Source organism: Balaenoptera acutorostrata, chromosome 9, assembly GCF_949987535.1.
Source record: "Balaenoptera acutorostrata chromosome 9, mBalAcu1.1, whole genome shotgun sequence".
Lineage (NCBI taxonomy): Eukaryota > Metazoa > Chordata > Mammalia > Artiodactyla > Balaenopteridae > Balaenoptera > Balaenoptera acutorostrata.
In genome coordinates, this window is record NC_080072.1 from 66,258,410 (window position 1) to 66,273,651 (window position 15,242).

A 15,242-nucleotide genomic window follows, 5' to 3' on the forward strand; every position below is an offset into this window, starting at 1 on the left:
GTCCTTCCTGTGTCTGTAACTTCTTCCATCTTATTGACTACTTCTACTAATCCAGTAAAAACTTGTCTAAATCTTTTATCCTCAAAATATCCTGTTGTCAATTTTCTCTCAACTCTGCTCTTTCTGGCAACAACTCAGTCTCATTCCTCACTTTTATTGTGAAACTTTTTGAAAGAGTTGACTCTTAACACTGTTTGACTTTATATCCTCTTATTCAGTCCTCAACTATGTTCTTACATACACCACTCTATTAAAATTGTAAACTATTTGACCTCTTTGCAAAACTGGATACTAGGGATTACTTATTCCTTTAAAAGTTAAAAAAAAACTTTTGATCAGGGATTTACAAGTAGTTTAAACCGTCAAATAGTATGCTGCAAACTAGTAGAAAAAGAGTAATACTCTTTTACTTGTTCCACTGCCTGAGTCCCACAACCCAGAGGCAGCTGCTTGTAACTTTTTCTTTACTTCTTCTGTATTTGCTTCCTTATAACTAAATTAATATGTTTACACTGCTATTTATGTTACACTGGTCACACTGATTTTGTACACATACATCAGTTTCCTTACAGTTTCCTCTAGTTTCTTATCCCTTCTTCACTCTGCATTTCTTTAGATGCATTCACTTTTTACATTTAAATTCTCTCTTTTTTTGTTGTTCATATACTAATTCTTTTTTTTTTTAATTTTATTTTTATTTTTATTTATTTATGGCAGTGTTGGGTCCTCGTTTCTGTGCGAGGGCCCTCCCCAGCTGCGGCAAGCGGGGGCCACTCCTCATCGCGGTGCACGGGCCTCTCATTATCGCGGCCTCTCTTGTTGCGGAGCACAGGCTCCAGACGCGCAGGCTCAGCAATTGTGGCTCACGGGCCGAGCTGCTCCGCGGCATGTGGGATCTTCCCAGACCAGGGCTCGAACCCATGTCCCCCGCACCGGCAGGCAGACTCTCAACCACTGCGCCACCAGGGAATCCCCCATATACTAATTCTTAAAAATTTGTTTAGTAGAGCATGCTTTGAATTATATTTTCAATTAATAAAGGTTGGAAATGCATTCCTCTTATACCAGATTGAAAAATAAAAGACATATTGAACAGAGGAACTTGCATCTTCTCTTTTCTCAGTCAGGCTCTCATGTAATCTTTTTCTTTCAGCCTCATGTGCCATCTGACTTGTCTTTGAACGTACCAAACATGATCCTACCTACTGGTCTTTGTACTTACTGCCCATTCTGACTGGAATACTCCTGTTATGGACTGAATATTTGTGTTCCCCAAAATTCATGTCAAAACCCTCTCCTCCCAGTGTTATGGTATTAGGAGGTGGGGCCTTTGGGAGGTAATTAGGATTAGATGAGGAGCCCTTATGAATGGGATTAGTTCCCTTGTAAGAGTGCAGAGAGAGCTTGCTTCTCTTTGTTCTCTGCCATGTCAGGATGCAAACAAGATAGTCATGTAAAATCATCTATAGTAACCAGGAAGCAGGTCCTCATCAGACACCAAATCATGAATGGAAAACAATGTGTTGTCTTCTAAGAGTTTTATAGTTTTAACTCTTACATTTAGTCTTTGATCTCTTTTGAGTTAATTTTTGTGTATGGTATAAGGTAAGTGTTCAGCTTCATACTTTTGCAGGTATTTTCCCAGCATCATTTGTTAAGAAGACTGTCCTTTCTCCACAGAATGGTCTCGGTACCTTTATAGAATATCATTAGACCGTATACAAGGGTTTATTTCAGGCTCTCTCCTATTTCATTGGCCTATACGTCTGTCTTTATGACATATCTTTATGATTACTGTAGCTTTAAAGTAAGTTTTGAAATCAGAAGGTGTGAGTCCTCCAACTTTGTTCCTCTTTTTCAAATTATTTTGGCTATTTGGGGTCTTTTGGGTTCCATATGAATTTTAGGATGGATTTTTGTATTTCTGTAAAGAAGTCATTGGGATTTTAGTGGGAATAGCATTGACTCTATAGATCATTTTGGATAGTATTGACATCTTAACAATATTACATCTTCCAATTCATGAACACAGGATGTCTTTCCATTTATTTATATGTTTTTAGATCTCTTTCAGCAGTGTTTTATAGTTTTCAATGAACAAGTCTTTTGCTTCTCTGGTTAAATTTATTCCTATGCCTTTAATTTTAACTTTTTTTCTTTTTTTTGGTGCTATTATAAACAAAATTCTTAGGTTCCTTTTAGGATTGTTCATTGTTAGTGTATAGAAAGTATTAAGTCTTTTCAGGTATTATTTAATATATGACATCACTGAATTACTTCATCTTCTGTCAGTATTTCAGTACCAGTCAAGTGATTTGGACTGAAATCAGATGGAAACTAAAAATCAGAATAAATGATAATTTCTGAATTGAATTCAAGTACTAAATTTTTATTTAATCTTTGTTAACCAGACTAAGTTTTAAACTTATTTAAGTGTGCTAATTTGAAACTATAGGCATTTAGTGATAATAGCAGATCAAAATAACTTTTGAAATATTTCAGTTTGGGCTCTTTATTGCATTAAAATATTCTGAAAATGATATTTCTAGAGTATAATGTAGAGCTTATGGTGCCTTATTGATGCTTCTCTAGAAGTTCCTAAAAAACGTAAGGGGTTGAATGTTTTGCATTTTGGGATTGGGATGTACAGTTGAATACAGATTACAGATGATATATTTTTGCTTTTTTTACATTCACAGGCCACAGAAACACTATTTAGAATGGGTGTAGCAAGAGGAGCCATCACAACGTTAAGAAATGGAGAAGTAAGATGAGAATTTTGATACAATTATTAATTCTTAATTCATAGTATACTTTTTTAACAAATTGAGAATACCTGATGTACAAAGTATTGAGTAAATCTCATCTACAAATCTATTTCAGTTAAGTCATGTTAGAACCAGATCTTGGGCTGAATATAAATTTCTGAGCCTTTTAATCTTTGGTTACCAATTGTTTTCACTCTTAAAAGAAAATGACATTTAATAATAACTTCTGCAAATATATATATATTTATTGAACATAATCCCATACTTCTTTCTTTCTTCCTATTTTATGTTCTACAGATGTGATACTTCTTTCCTAGCATAAAATAATTTGAAATGTTGATATTTATCACAGAAGGAAGGGCGAAGGGAGGGAGAGAAATGGAATTTAGTCTGTTCTTTCTTATAGTTGAGGCTTAATTGTGATAGAGTCTAAGTTTAGACTTTTCTAAATACTCCTACCAATTCTTAAAAAAAAGAAAAATCTACTACCTGAAATAAATTTTCATTACCAAATTATTACTGGCCTAATTACCACTCTGTCTGCTTTTTCTTTATTCACTCCCTTACTAAGATATCCTTAGGTTGAGGTTGAATATAATGTCACATTGCCATGTTCCCTTTTCTATCCTACTAGCAAATATTTATGGATAAAATGCAGTGCTTTTTATTCTGGAATCAAGTTCTGTGTTATTTAATGTAATATATATATAATTCAATACCCTAAACACTTGAAACTGTATTATTGTGTGATTATAAAATTTATCAGTTGATATATCTGCTTGTTAGGTGAAAATGCACAGTCATTTGGAAATTATATGTCTTTAAATGTTTAATTGTACATATATTGGCAAATTTCTTTGGTATTAATTTGTAATATATATTTTGTCTATGAAAAATACTTAATTCACCTCTTTGTATTCTCAACAAACTACAGTATGAGGTGCCATTTTGAGAGAAGAAAACATTCCCGTTAATAAAGTCAGACATATTTATTTGCCTAAAATTGTGTCAAAATGAATTTTAGATTTTAGTTATTACTATGAAATTTTTCATGGAGGTGGTCAGTGAACTTTTGAACTTTATCTTCTTTTATAAAAAGTTTGGGGAAGTAAATGTATGCAAGACAGTTTTGCAAGTAATCTGAGCATATCAACACATATTGCATATGTACATATTTTACTTAATGGAGAGGAAGTAGTTAAAGCAGCTGGCTTTTGATCCATTTCTCCCCCAATTACTGGGGATTGCAACAGGTAACTAACCTGTTTAACAGGTATTAATGCAGGACAAAGTTTATAAGCACTTTCTTGTACATTTTTTCCTTGTGTTTTCAGATCTCTGAAAATGGAATGTGTCTTCTAATCAGTGGCTCCTCATAGTCACCATTTACTATTTTTCACATTTTAACACCTCTAAAATTAAGTCTATGATATTTTAGAGTTGATAAAATATGATGATATTTTGTAGATTAAAAAAAAATACAGAGTGATACATAGTGAAGTATTCAGTAAATGGTAGCTAGGATAGGCCACAAATTAGTTTTAATTATTTGACTTTTAGGAAATAGAGAATTAAGACAAAACAAAACAAAGAAATTATTGAATATGTGTATGTGCAAGTGGCATAGATTTTTTGGAGATGGTAGGCTAAGTGCTATGGGAATAGATGATGTAATATGGTTCCCACCTTTAGAGGAGCTTACTCTCTGGTGGAGGAAACAGTGGCATCAATACGTGGGAGAAAAACCTGAGAGAGAGTTAAGGTTGAGTCTGGAAGTAAGTAACTAGAGTCCAGCTTCCACTTGGAACGTGCTAAATTTTAGTGTCCGGCCAATAATAAAGAATTACTTTAGAAGTAGGAGATAAACGCAAGGGTTAACAATTTAATGGACTACTTAAAACAGAAGCCGAAATCACCATATTTGTAATATTAGAAAACTTGTGATATGCTAAGGGAGGAGAGTGGTAAGGAGTTTACTTGTCCTAGGGTATTTGAAAAATTGTTTTAGCTCATTACCGCGAAAATATCCGTTAAGCAGGGATTAATAAGTAACCCCATGACAGTGATATTAGGTAGGAGGAAGAAAGACTGGTATATCCAAATTACAAAGATAGCAGTCTTTGAGTAAATTTGTGATCTGGATGCTTGATGATGCTGAACTTTGCTTGTCTGTTGTCTTCCCTTACTTGTGTTCCTGCTTTAAGCCTATATTTTGTCTACCTATTGGACATTTCTGCTTGCATATTTTAAGAAATGTTGAGATCAGAAAACATGGTTCCTTCCTCTGAAAGGAAAAACGTAGTTTTTGAAGGAGTTTGAAATTTATTTTATAAGTTATAATGAATCATTGGAGGATTTAAGCAAAGGAGTGATACACTATCTTTTAAAATCTTCATCATAACTCTGCAAGGGAGAAATTATTATGCCCATTTTATAGATAAACTGAGTCTCAGAGAAGTTAAACATTTTGCCTGTGATCAAACAGGTAGGAGATGAAAGACTTGAGATATGAGCCCCAGTCTGACTCCAAAGCCCATTCATTCCACTATAGAATATAATCTCACTCAGTGTAATTCACTTACTTAGACTAGAGTTTTCTAATCATTCAATTGTCCTGTAGTTGGACAGTTGAAAAATAGCAACAGCATGGTAGCTAAGACCTCTGAGATTGTGTAATCAGCCATGTTTTTTAATGCATTCTGATTATCACTGTTATCTTTTCATATGTGTAGAGGTATATGGCTTAAAATGAATAGAAAAAAATATTGACCCTTCACAATTCTGTTTTGTCACTGAATGCCTAACCATGTTGATGTATTCTTTGTACAGTCCTATATATAGGGTAGCTGGATTTTTAAATTTTGATTAAATTACATAAGCTAAAAAGCAGGTAATTTTGGGGGGGGTAGAATTTTTTTAAATTAAAATTAAAATTTTTTTATTTTTTAACTTTTTATTTTACATTGGAGTATAGTTGATTAACGATGTTGTGTTAGTTTCAGGTGTACAGCAAAGTGATTCAGTTATACATGTACATGTATCTGTTCTTTTTCAAATTCTTTTCCCATTTAGGTTGTTAACGTAATATTGGGCAGAGTTAATGTGTTTCCTTATTTGGGAAAGCTAACTTGTAAAATTATCACTATCAAAAATAGTTATTGAATGTGCTTGGCTCAAAAATTGTACTTTTAAAATATTTTCAAGAAAGGTACGATCCTGTTTTCAGCCTTGCAGGTACTTATGTATAGGGTGAAACAAGTTGTTTGTTAAAAAGATAAAGTTGCTCTCTTAAACTTATGTATTGGAAAAATTATGTAATGTTATTTTATATAACTTGAAACCTGAGTAATCCAGAAATTAGTGTTTTTTCATTAGAGTCTTCTTAATTCAGAGTTTTAAAAGAGAACAAAGTTAAGCAGTTCTTTACCATAGGAAGGGGATTTCAAACTCTAGGTCTTAATTAAAGCCTTTACCTTCTGTGTATCAGCTGCCAGTATATATCCAGTGAATCACTGAGAGTATGTAATGAAGAAGCTAAATGATTTCTTGTAGCCAGTGAGTTGATTCATCTATTATAGCTTTATTAATTTTAAAAAATTCTGTGAATTTTCTAAAGTACAAGCATATCTATCTTTGTTTTTTTCAGAATGTTTAATGTTTCATATCTGTGTCTTTATGTTGGAGAGATTCATGAATAGAAGAAAAAATAATCTTTGCCTGTTTGTTCAGTCACCACAAGTATTTATTGAGCACCTTCTATGTTCCTGACATTGTTTTAGGTGCCTGCGATCTATCAGTAAACAAAACAGACCAGTATCCTTGTCTTTGGGGAGCTAATATTCTAGTCCACTGATAGCTTATGTTCTAATTATGGAAGAAAATAAAAACATACAAAGCAACTAGGAAGTAATTATAATTACAAAGCTTCAAAAGAAGGTATAAGCAAGTATATGATTTAAAAGTATAAGCAATTTAGATAATGAAGGACAAAACAATAATTAGAATAGGGTAAGTTAGTTCAGAAGATTTCTTAGAAGGCACATCTTCAACTGGGCCTTGGAGAAATTTATGAGCATCATTGAAGAAGAGGTCAAAGGGCATTGCCAATTAGGAGAAACAGTATAAAAACGGACATAGTTGAGAGCTGGGAAGATGTCTTGATGTAGAATCAAAAAGGAAGGGGGAGGAGGTTGTGGTGTTGAAAGGGAGTAACATTTGTTGAGTGCCTTTTCCAGGCACTTTATAATTATTCAGCTCCTTTATACATCAAAACAGCTTTCCAGTTTAGATCCTTTTTTCACCATTTTTTCCGAAGGAGATAAGTTTTTTTTTTTTTTTTAATCACATTTCCCTGAGAATTTGCTATATGAATGCTATGATACTGTTTAATCTTGTGGCATAATCAAGAATGAATACCATTTCTTCTTCCCAAGTGGAGAAGGCAGCCTTGTGTGATGTAAAGAGCGCTAGTCTGCCTGCCAGTAGACCTGGTTCTCTTCCTGGCATTAATAGCTATGTGATCTTGGACAATTTACTTACCATCTCACGATTTCAAATTCATACTCTGGAAAATGAGTTGATTAAATGATCTTTAAGGGCCTATTCAGCTTTAACATTTTCTGCTTCTAGGCAGCTTTGTATAGTCTTTCTTTTTTGTGGTTCTCAGCCTTGACTGTGCATGAGAATTGCCCATGGAGCTCTGTAAATTATAGGTGCATGGGCTCCATCCCCAAAGACTTTGTCCATTAGGTCTAGCCTAGGGCTCCAGTAGCTGTATTTTTTAAAGCATCTACTGATTTTAATGCTTACCCACTATTGTAAGTTACTGTTTTAGAGAAGTATTTTTCAATCTTATGTCTTCTGTGAACTCAGGGAATGTACAATTTGAGTTAGACAAAACAGATAAAGAAATAACAAAGAAATCTGAGGTGTATTTAAAGATTTTTATATATAAAGTAGAACACAGTAGCATGGTTTGTTGATGTTTTGGAAAGATGGATGTGGGATTAGACACAGTATTTACTTTTGTTTTATGTTACTGCATGGTATTAGGTATTCTGTGTGTTTTATTAGAATGGAAACCTTTTTTTGCCTTTCTGGAGCATGCTTTTTAAATAAGTCATAAAGAATATTTCATTTTTGTGATTGCTGCAGTGAGGCCCTCAGTTTAAGATAAGTATAATCATAAATATCTTTGTAGATTTATATATATATATAAAAATACTAGGGCTATATTATCCCCAAATCATGAAGTTCATAATACAATGATATAATTTTTAACAACTTTTTTCATGAATTAAGGAATACTTGAAGAGTCTATGAAATTTACATATATAATATTTACTCTTAGTCACAAAGTTGACTATTAAGATATTAGATATATCTCTAACACTGTTGAAATTATGTTAAAAATTATATTCAGTTTAATATGATACTTAAACCAAGTATTTTCTTTTTTTGAACACAAATTCTTTATATAAGGAAACCTAGAAGTAAACTTTTATTTATATTTTAAAAATTGTATCTGTTTTTTTCTCAATTAAATTTTTTATACTATTTCTCTTTTAATACCACCTGAGGAAATATATGTCTTTAATAAGCAAAGTATTAGTATTTCTTATAGTGAAGTCTCTGAGGCCTAGTGCCTAGTACTATGCCAGTAACTAGTGGCTTGTAAAATCTAATCAAATGAGCAAATACTTATTAAGAGCATCTTAAAGGCAGATGTGACACATGGCACTGTTATCAGATCTAGAGTCCCTTCCCCGCTCTTTCTTCCCTAAATATTAATTGAGTGCCAGGCACTATGCTAAGTGCTGGGTTTTAACTGTAAATAAGACTTAATACAGTTTAAGCTCTCAGGAGTGGCTGAGTCCATAAACCTGCCACTTAGGACCTTGCCACACAGCGTCGGCTTCTTTAAATAGGAATAAAAGCATCCACTTCATACATTACTCTGTGAGAAATAAATTTATAAAGGAGCTAGCATAATAACACAAAATAAACCTGTTAGGATTTAGCCTGTATTAAATGATAGCTATTTGTTATTTAATTAAATATGATGAAGTATTTTCTATATTGGAGTGAGTATATGGGCATCTCTGGATTGTGGTTATTTATAACAGAGTGTGAACTAACAGTTAGTAATGAAAGACAGATATTTTGGGTCCATAGCTATGCTACTAGCAATGTTACTAGTACTTTTAAATTATCATTTCCTTCCTATGGGACTCAAGATATTTGGGTCAGCCTATATATTACCAGTGCCCTCTGCTGTCTAGTGCCAGTAGCTCAGTAATACACAGTATATGTTTAGTTAGAGACTTTAAGTGCACTAGTCAATCAAATTCTGTTGGTCATAGTTTTGTTTCTATGCATAGAATAAATATAGCAAGGGGAAGTGCAATGGTAGAAAAACTGACATATACAAATAGACATAAGAATCCTATTAAAAAAACAGAGTAAAGTCATTATGTAGTGAAAACTTAGATAATTCCAAGATAATTCCAAGTCTTAGTTGGGCAAAAGTCCCACTGAGAATGACTAGACACTGACCTCCCAGAAATGCAGACCAAGGCTCAGTTGATCCTGTCAAGGAAAATTGGATTATCTCTTCTGTGATAAGACCTCTGATTTATGTATTGTGTTTTATCAGGAAGAAAATATTAAGAGACTTTACACATGTCTATTGCCATTGAAATATACTCTTTGTTAACTTGACTAGTTTCCTCTCATATCCCCATATCACTAAGGGAAAAAAAAAAAAAAGAATTCTGACCACTTTAGAGTGTTCCCAAATAATGTTTGCAAGTTTATTGTTTTTTTCTTCTAGGAGTGATTTCCTCATTCTAAACATGTTGATAAACCATACCAATACAGTTGGACCTCAGTATCCATGGTTTCCCCATCTGCATATATGTAGGGCTGACTATACTAGGGCCATTTTATTTAAGGAACTTGAGGATCTGCGGATTTTGGTATCCGTGGTGGTTCTGGAACCAATCACCTGAGAATATTGACAGATGACTGTAATCTATTAGAATTTAGCCTAGAAAAGTTATTATGATGTTTTTCCTTTCAAGAAGCAAGTAGAATATAGCTTTAAAAAAACAAAAAACAAAAAAGCACATGTGGGGAAAATGGATAACATCCTGAGAAGGAGAAACGAAATAATTATGGAAAAGGATCTAGAGAAATGTTAAGGCCTAGGGAGTATTTATAATAAGCAAGGTATATACAAAGAAGTCCCAAACCTATCTCTGATGAGGTGGGAAGAAATGAGCTTTGATTGCAGGACAGAAGGTTTGAGATAACTGGAGCCACTGGTCATGATTTCAAGGTGGCGAAACATTAAGAGACTTCAAAGAGGTTGTAGGTCTGCTATCTTGCTCATTTTTAAAAAGTTGTATTTCTTATTAGCCATCAATCTGGACGGTATAGATACTGCCAGAGGCAGAATACTGGTCTAAGTAACATCTTCATATATTTTTTTCAGTTTTCCAATTCCATGAAACAAAACAACATGTTATATTTTGGCAGGTGCTTAGAAGATTTAGAATCCATGCCAGTGGCATTGTAAAACATTGAGCTTCAGAGTTTATATTTTATTCTTCCTGGAATATTTTGTCTTTGTTACTAAATCTACTTTAAATGGCTCATCATGTTATGTGCTCTGGCATTATTTCATATTCTTGGTGAACAGTTTATTTGGAAAATTCTGGTGCAAAGAAGGGCAAGGGCCAAAGTGAGGTTTTAAAAACATCAGATCACAGTGTTTAAGCTTGGTGGCCTTGTCTATACCAATTCTGTATGTGCCTTTCTATACTGAGATAATTATCTTTCAAAATGCCCTTACTTTCTTCATAATAATAACTCTGCTTTTGATTTAAATACAAAAATAAATATGCCATAATTTTGTCCTTAAACAAAACAAACGATATCTGGATAATATCTGGAACTATGGAACACTTAGGTTTTATTTTTCAAAAATTGGAAGGGTTCTTAAGATAACATCAGTTTGTTTTGATCCTAATAGGAAGAGCTTTAGGCCAGGAAAGCAATTATTTCCACATGGGTAAGGCCAGTTCCAACTACCTCCCCACTGAACTGAAACTTGCCTACTTTGGTTATATAGCTGAATGTGGTTGAGAGCATTAAAAATGCAGGCCCTCTTTTAAAAATGAAGTCTTTAGACATACAGAAAATGTTTCTTTGTACAAAGCATACCACAGGAATTTTGTGTGTAGTATTGGGGTGAGTTCAGCAGCAAGTAATTTAAACATTTTGAATTTCCAGAGAAATTCAATTTTTTACACATACGTGTGTCCAAATATAATTTTTACCATTTTGTTTGTACATCTTTTTTCCTTTCTTTGTTGACTCTTGGCTGTGTTCTCAATAGATGAGTTTGCTATGTAGAGACAAGTATTGTTTGTGGTGGTTCAGTAGGGATGTGGCAGATCAGAAAAGAGAGGATTTGTGTTAAATGATGTGGTTGGTCTTTCTGGTGGTCAGCCCTGATCCTAACACTATGAATCACTTCATTAGCATAACAGACACTCCTGTCACTCAGGAAATTCCAAGGATGTTTCAAGCTGTGTACCAGGAACTGGGAACAAAGTGCAGATACATTCTTTATTATAGCACAATCTATAGATTTGCTTTTTCTGAAATTTTCATATGTATGGAATTATACAGTATATACTCTTTCATTTCTGACTTCTTTCACTTAGCATGTTTTTGAGTTTCCTCCATTATCAGTTTCTTTCCCCTTTTCATGACTGAATAGTATTCTCTTGTATGGATAATATTTTGTTGATCTGTTAACCAGTTAACGAACATTTGGATAGTTTCCAGTTTGGGGCTATCATGAATAATACTTCTGTGAGCATTTGCATAGAAGTCTTTGTGTTGACATATGTTTTAATGTCTCTTGGGTTGATACCTAAGAGTGGAATTGCTAGGTCATATGAGTAACTTTTAAAGAAAAAGTGGCTGTATCATTTTACATTCCCAGTGGCAATGGACAGGAGGCCAGTTTGTCAACATCTTTGCCAACATTTGGTATTATCAGTCTTTTTGATTATACCCATTCTAGAATTATGTTGTGGTATCTCATTGTGGTTGTAATTTACATTTCCCTAATGACTAATGATGTTGGGTATCTTTTCATGTTCTTATTAGTCATTTGTATATCGTTGATGAAATGTCTGTTAAAATCTTTTGCCCAGTTTTATATTGTTTGTTTCTCACTGTTGAGTTGTAGGAGGTGATTTAAAAAAAAAAAAATCTGGATACAAATCTCTCATTAAATATATGATCTGAAAATATTTTTTCGCAGTCTGTGGCCCGTCTTTCTAAGTAGTGCTCTTTGAAAAGTTCTAAATTTTGATGAAGTTCAGTTCATTCTTTTTTTGTGTGTGTGTGTGTCATATCCAAGAAATCTTTTCTAACCTAACCCAGGGTCACAAAGATTTTCTCCTTTGTTTTCTTCTAAAAGTTTTATAATCTTTGATTTTACATTTAGATCTGTGATCCGTTTTGAGTTGGCTTTTGCATACAGTGTGAGGCAAAGTTTCATCTATTTATTTTGCCTTTGGATATCCAATTGTCCCAGCAGTATTTGTTGAAAGAACTCTTCTTTGCCTGTTGAATTGCTTTGACACCTTTGTCACAAATCAATTGACTATAAATGTTAGGGTTGTATTTCTGGAAATTTTGTGGTTCTGGTTCTGCTAAGATGGAGGAAACACAGCCTATCTCTCCCACTGATTACAACTAAAAACTCTGAAACGAATACATAAAGCAACTATCTGAGGTCTCTAAAGAGTAAATAATCGCAGGAGGTTTTGGGAAGGAGGTCAAAACTGGACATGTGACTGATAGCAGTGAGTTTCCTTTTCCCTTCCACCTACCATCCTTTATCTCCTGGCTGGGACTCTAGGGACTCTCCTATTCTTGATCCCCACAATGGATCCAGGCAGAAAAAGCTCTAAGAGAAAACCCCTCTTCCTCTGTGTATGGTCAGAGAACTGGAAAGGAGGACCCCTGCATAAAGGAGGCTGTGCAGAAAATCACCATTTTCTTTTTGTTTTATATTTTGGTTTTATTTTTCTGGTGGGACAGCAGTGCAGGCCCCAATTATGAGGCTGTCCTCCAGTGGTGGTGGCAGTAGTGGCAGTGCCGCTATGCAGCCATTTATAACTGAAAGATAATCTTCCTCTTTGACCAGAGAAACTGGAAAAAGGGACTCCTGTAGTCCAACGAGTGTGGAGAGAATATTTGTTATTTTTCACTTCCTTTTTTTCCTTGCCACTTTACCCCTGAGGCAGTTGTAATTGCAGGAAACATGCGACGGAATGGGGAACCAAAAAACCCAATGTAGACAGAGGATTGAGAAAAGGGACATGGGAGACAGACTGCGGGGAAAACCATGGAGAGGCAGGAGATAGAGAAAAAGATGACCTAAATCTGTGTATGAAGTCTGAAATTCACTCCTGAGCTAAGCATGTGTGGAACTTATTTGAGGAAGCATTAAGGCTTTGAGAACTGAACTATAGCATAGACCACTGCCCTTTGGTGGCACATATAGGGAGAGACTGAATAGCACTGAAAAGACTTGGGAAACTGAAAATGGTATTGAAACCACAGCCCACAGACGGTGGGTTGGGACTTGTGGTTGGAACATAACAGGGTTGATTGCCTACAACAATGACAAAACAGCAATAAAAACAACAACAAATCAGTTCTACAGAGGACCAAGAGTCTTTAACATGATTAAGAGTATCAAAATACAAGTCTCAAGTCTCCAAAAGTATTTGACATACCAAGAACTAGGGAGATTATAACCAATTGTAGGGAAAACAGTGCTCAACAGGTACCAATTCTGTAATTACTTCGATGTTGGAATTACAATAAAAAGTTCTCAGAGCAGCTATTATAACCCTGTGTAAACATTGTAAAACACTGTGTAACCTGGTGTAAAAGTGTGTAAGCACTTTTGAAATGAATGGAAAGACTGAAGTTCCCAGACAAGAAAAAGAAACTGTAAAAAGAACCAAATTGAAATTTGGGGAAAGAAAATTAAAATAACTCAAATATTAATATTAAATGTTAAAATAACTAAATATTCATTAGATGATTTCAATAGCAGAGTGAAGATAGAGGAAAGAAAAGTTGAAGAAAGCTTGATAGTAATTGTACAATCTGAACAATAAGGAAAGACTGAAGAAAATGAACAGAGCTTAAGGACCTGAAGGACAATAGCAAAGGTCTAACATTTGTGTCATAAGTGTACCAGAGGAGAAGACAAAGAGATTTGTGAAGAAAAAATATTTGAAGAAATAATGGCTGCCAACTTCCACATTTGGTGGACATACATTTATACATTCCTAAAGCTCAGTGAACCCCTACGAGTCTAAACATTGTATGATTCCATTTATATGACATTCTGCAAAAGCCCAAACTGTAGGGGATGGGAGAACAGATCACTGGTTGCCTGAGATTGAAGGTGGAGGAGGAGTTGATTACAGAAGGACAAAACAAAAGAATGTTTTTGGTGATGGAACTATTCTGTATCATGACACTGGGTGGTAGGTAGTACACTGTGCAGTTTTCAAAACCCTTTAAACTAAATTTCACTGTATGTAGAGTAAAAGATTGAAAAAGTAATGCTTAAAACAACAACAACAAAAATGTGTATTGGAAGACAGTACCATTACTGTTGAAGATTAAGGAGCATAAATAATTAAGGAGGCTAGTTCTACAAATTATTTTTCTCCTTTGGCTTCTTTCAGGATTTTTTCCTTATCTTTGATTTTCTCTAGTTTGAAAATGATATGCCTAGGTGTAGTTTTTTTGGCATTTATCCCGCCTAATTTTCTCTGAGCTTACTGAATCTATTATTTGGTGTCTGACATTAATTTGGGGGAAGTTCTCAGTCATTGTTGCTGGTATTTCCTCTGTTCCTTTTTTCCTTCTCCTTCTGGTATCCCCATTGCGTGTATGTTATGCCTTCTGTGGTTGCCCACAGTCCTTGGATATTCTGTTCTGGTTTTTTTTTTTTTTTTTTTTTTTTTTTTCAGTCTTCTCTTTGCTTTTCAGTTTTTGGAGGTTTCTACTGATACATCCTCAAGCTCAGAGATTCTTTCCTCAGCCATGTCCTATCTACTAATAAGCCTATCAAAGGCATTCTTCATTTCTGTTACAGTGTGGGTTTGTTTGTTTTTTAAATCTCTAGCATTTTTCTTTTTGATTCTTTCTTAGGATTTCCATCTCTCTGCTTACATTGCCCATCTGTTTTTGCATACTGTCTACTTTGTCCATTAGAGCCCTTAGCATATTGATCATAGTTGTTTTAAATTCCTGGTTTGATAATTCCAACATCTGTGTTTGGTTCTGATGCTTGCTTTGTTTCTTCAAACTGTGTTTTGCCTTTTAGTATGTTTAGTATGTTTTGTAATTTTTTTAAATTAA

At 34.2% G+C, this 15,242-nt stretch overlaps 1 protein-coding gene across 3 annotated transcripts in view; it reads left to right on the top strand.

Moving 5' to 3' along the window:
- TMEM135 (transmembrane protein 135) overlaps positions 1–15,242 on the top strand; it is a 260,464-nt gene that overhangs the window by 119,403 nt on the left and 125,819 nt on the right. For 2 of the 3 annotated variants that reach the window (XM_007168482.2, XM_057553678.1), the window contains exon 5: positions 2,700–2,765. The exons of the other annotated variant lie outside the window; for it this stretch is intronic. In XM_007168482.2, the coding sequence (XP_007168544.2) occupies positions 2,700–2,765 (66 nt within the window). The remainder of the gene's footprint in view (positions 1–2,699; positions 2,766–15,242) is intronic. 3 annotated transcript variants of the gene reach the window in all.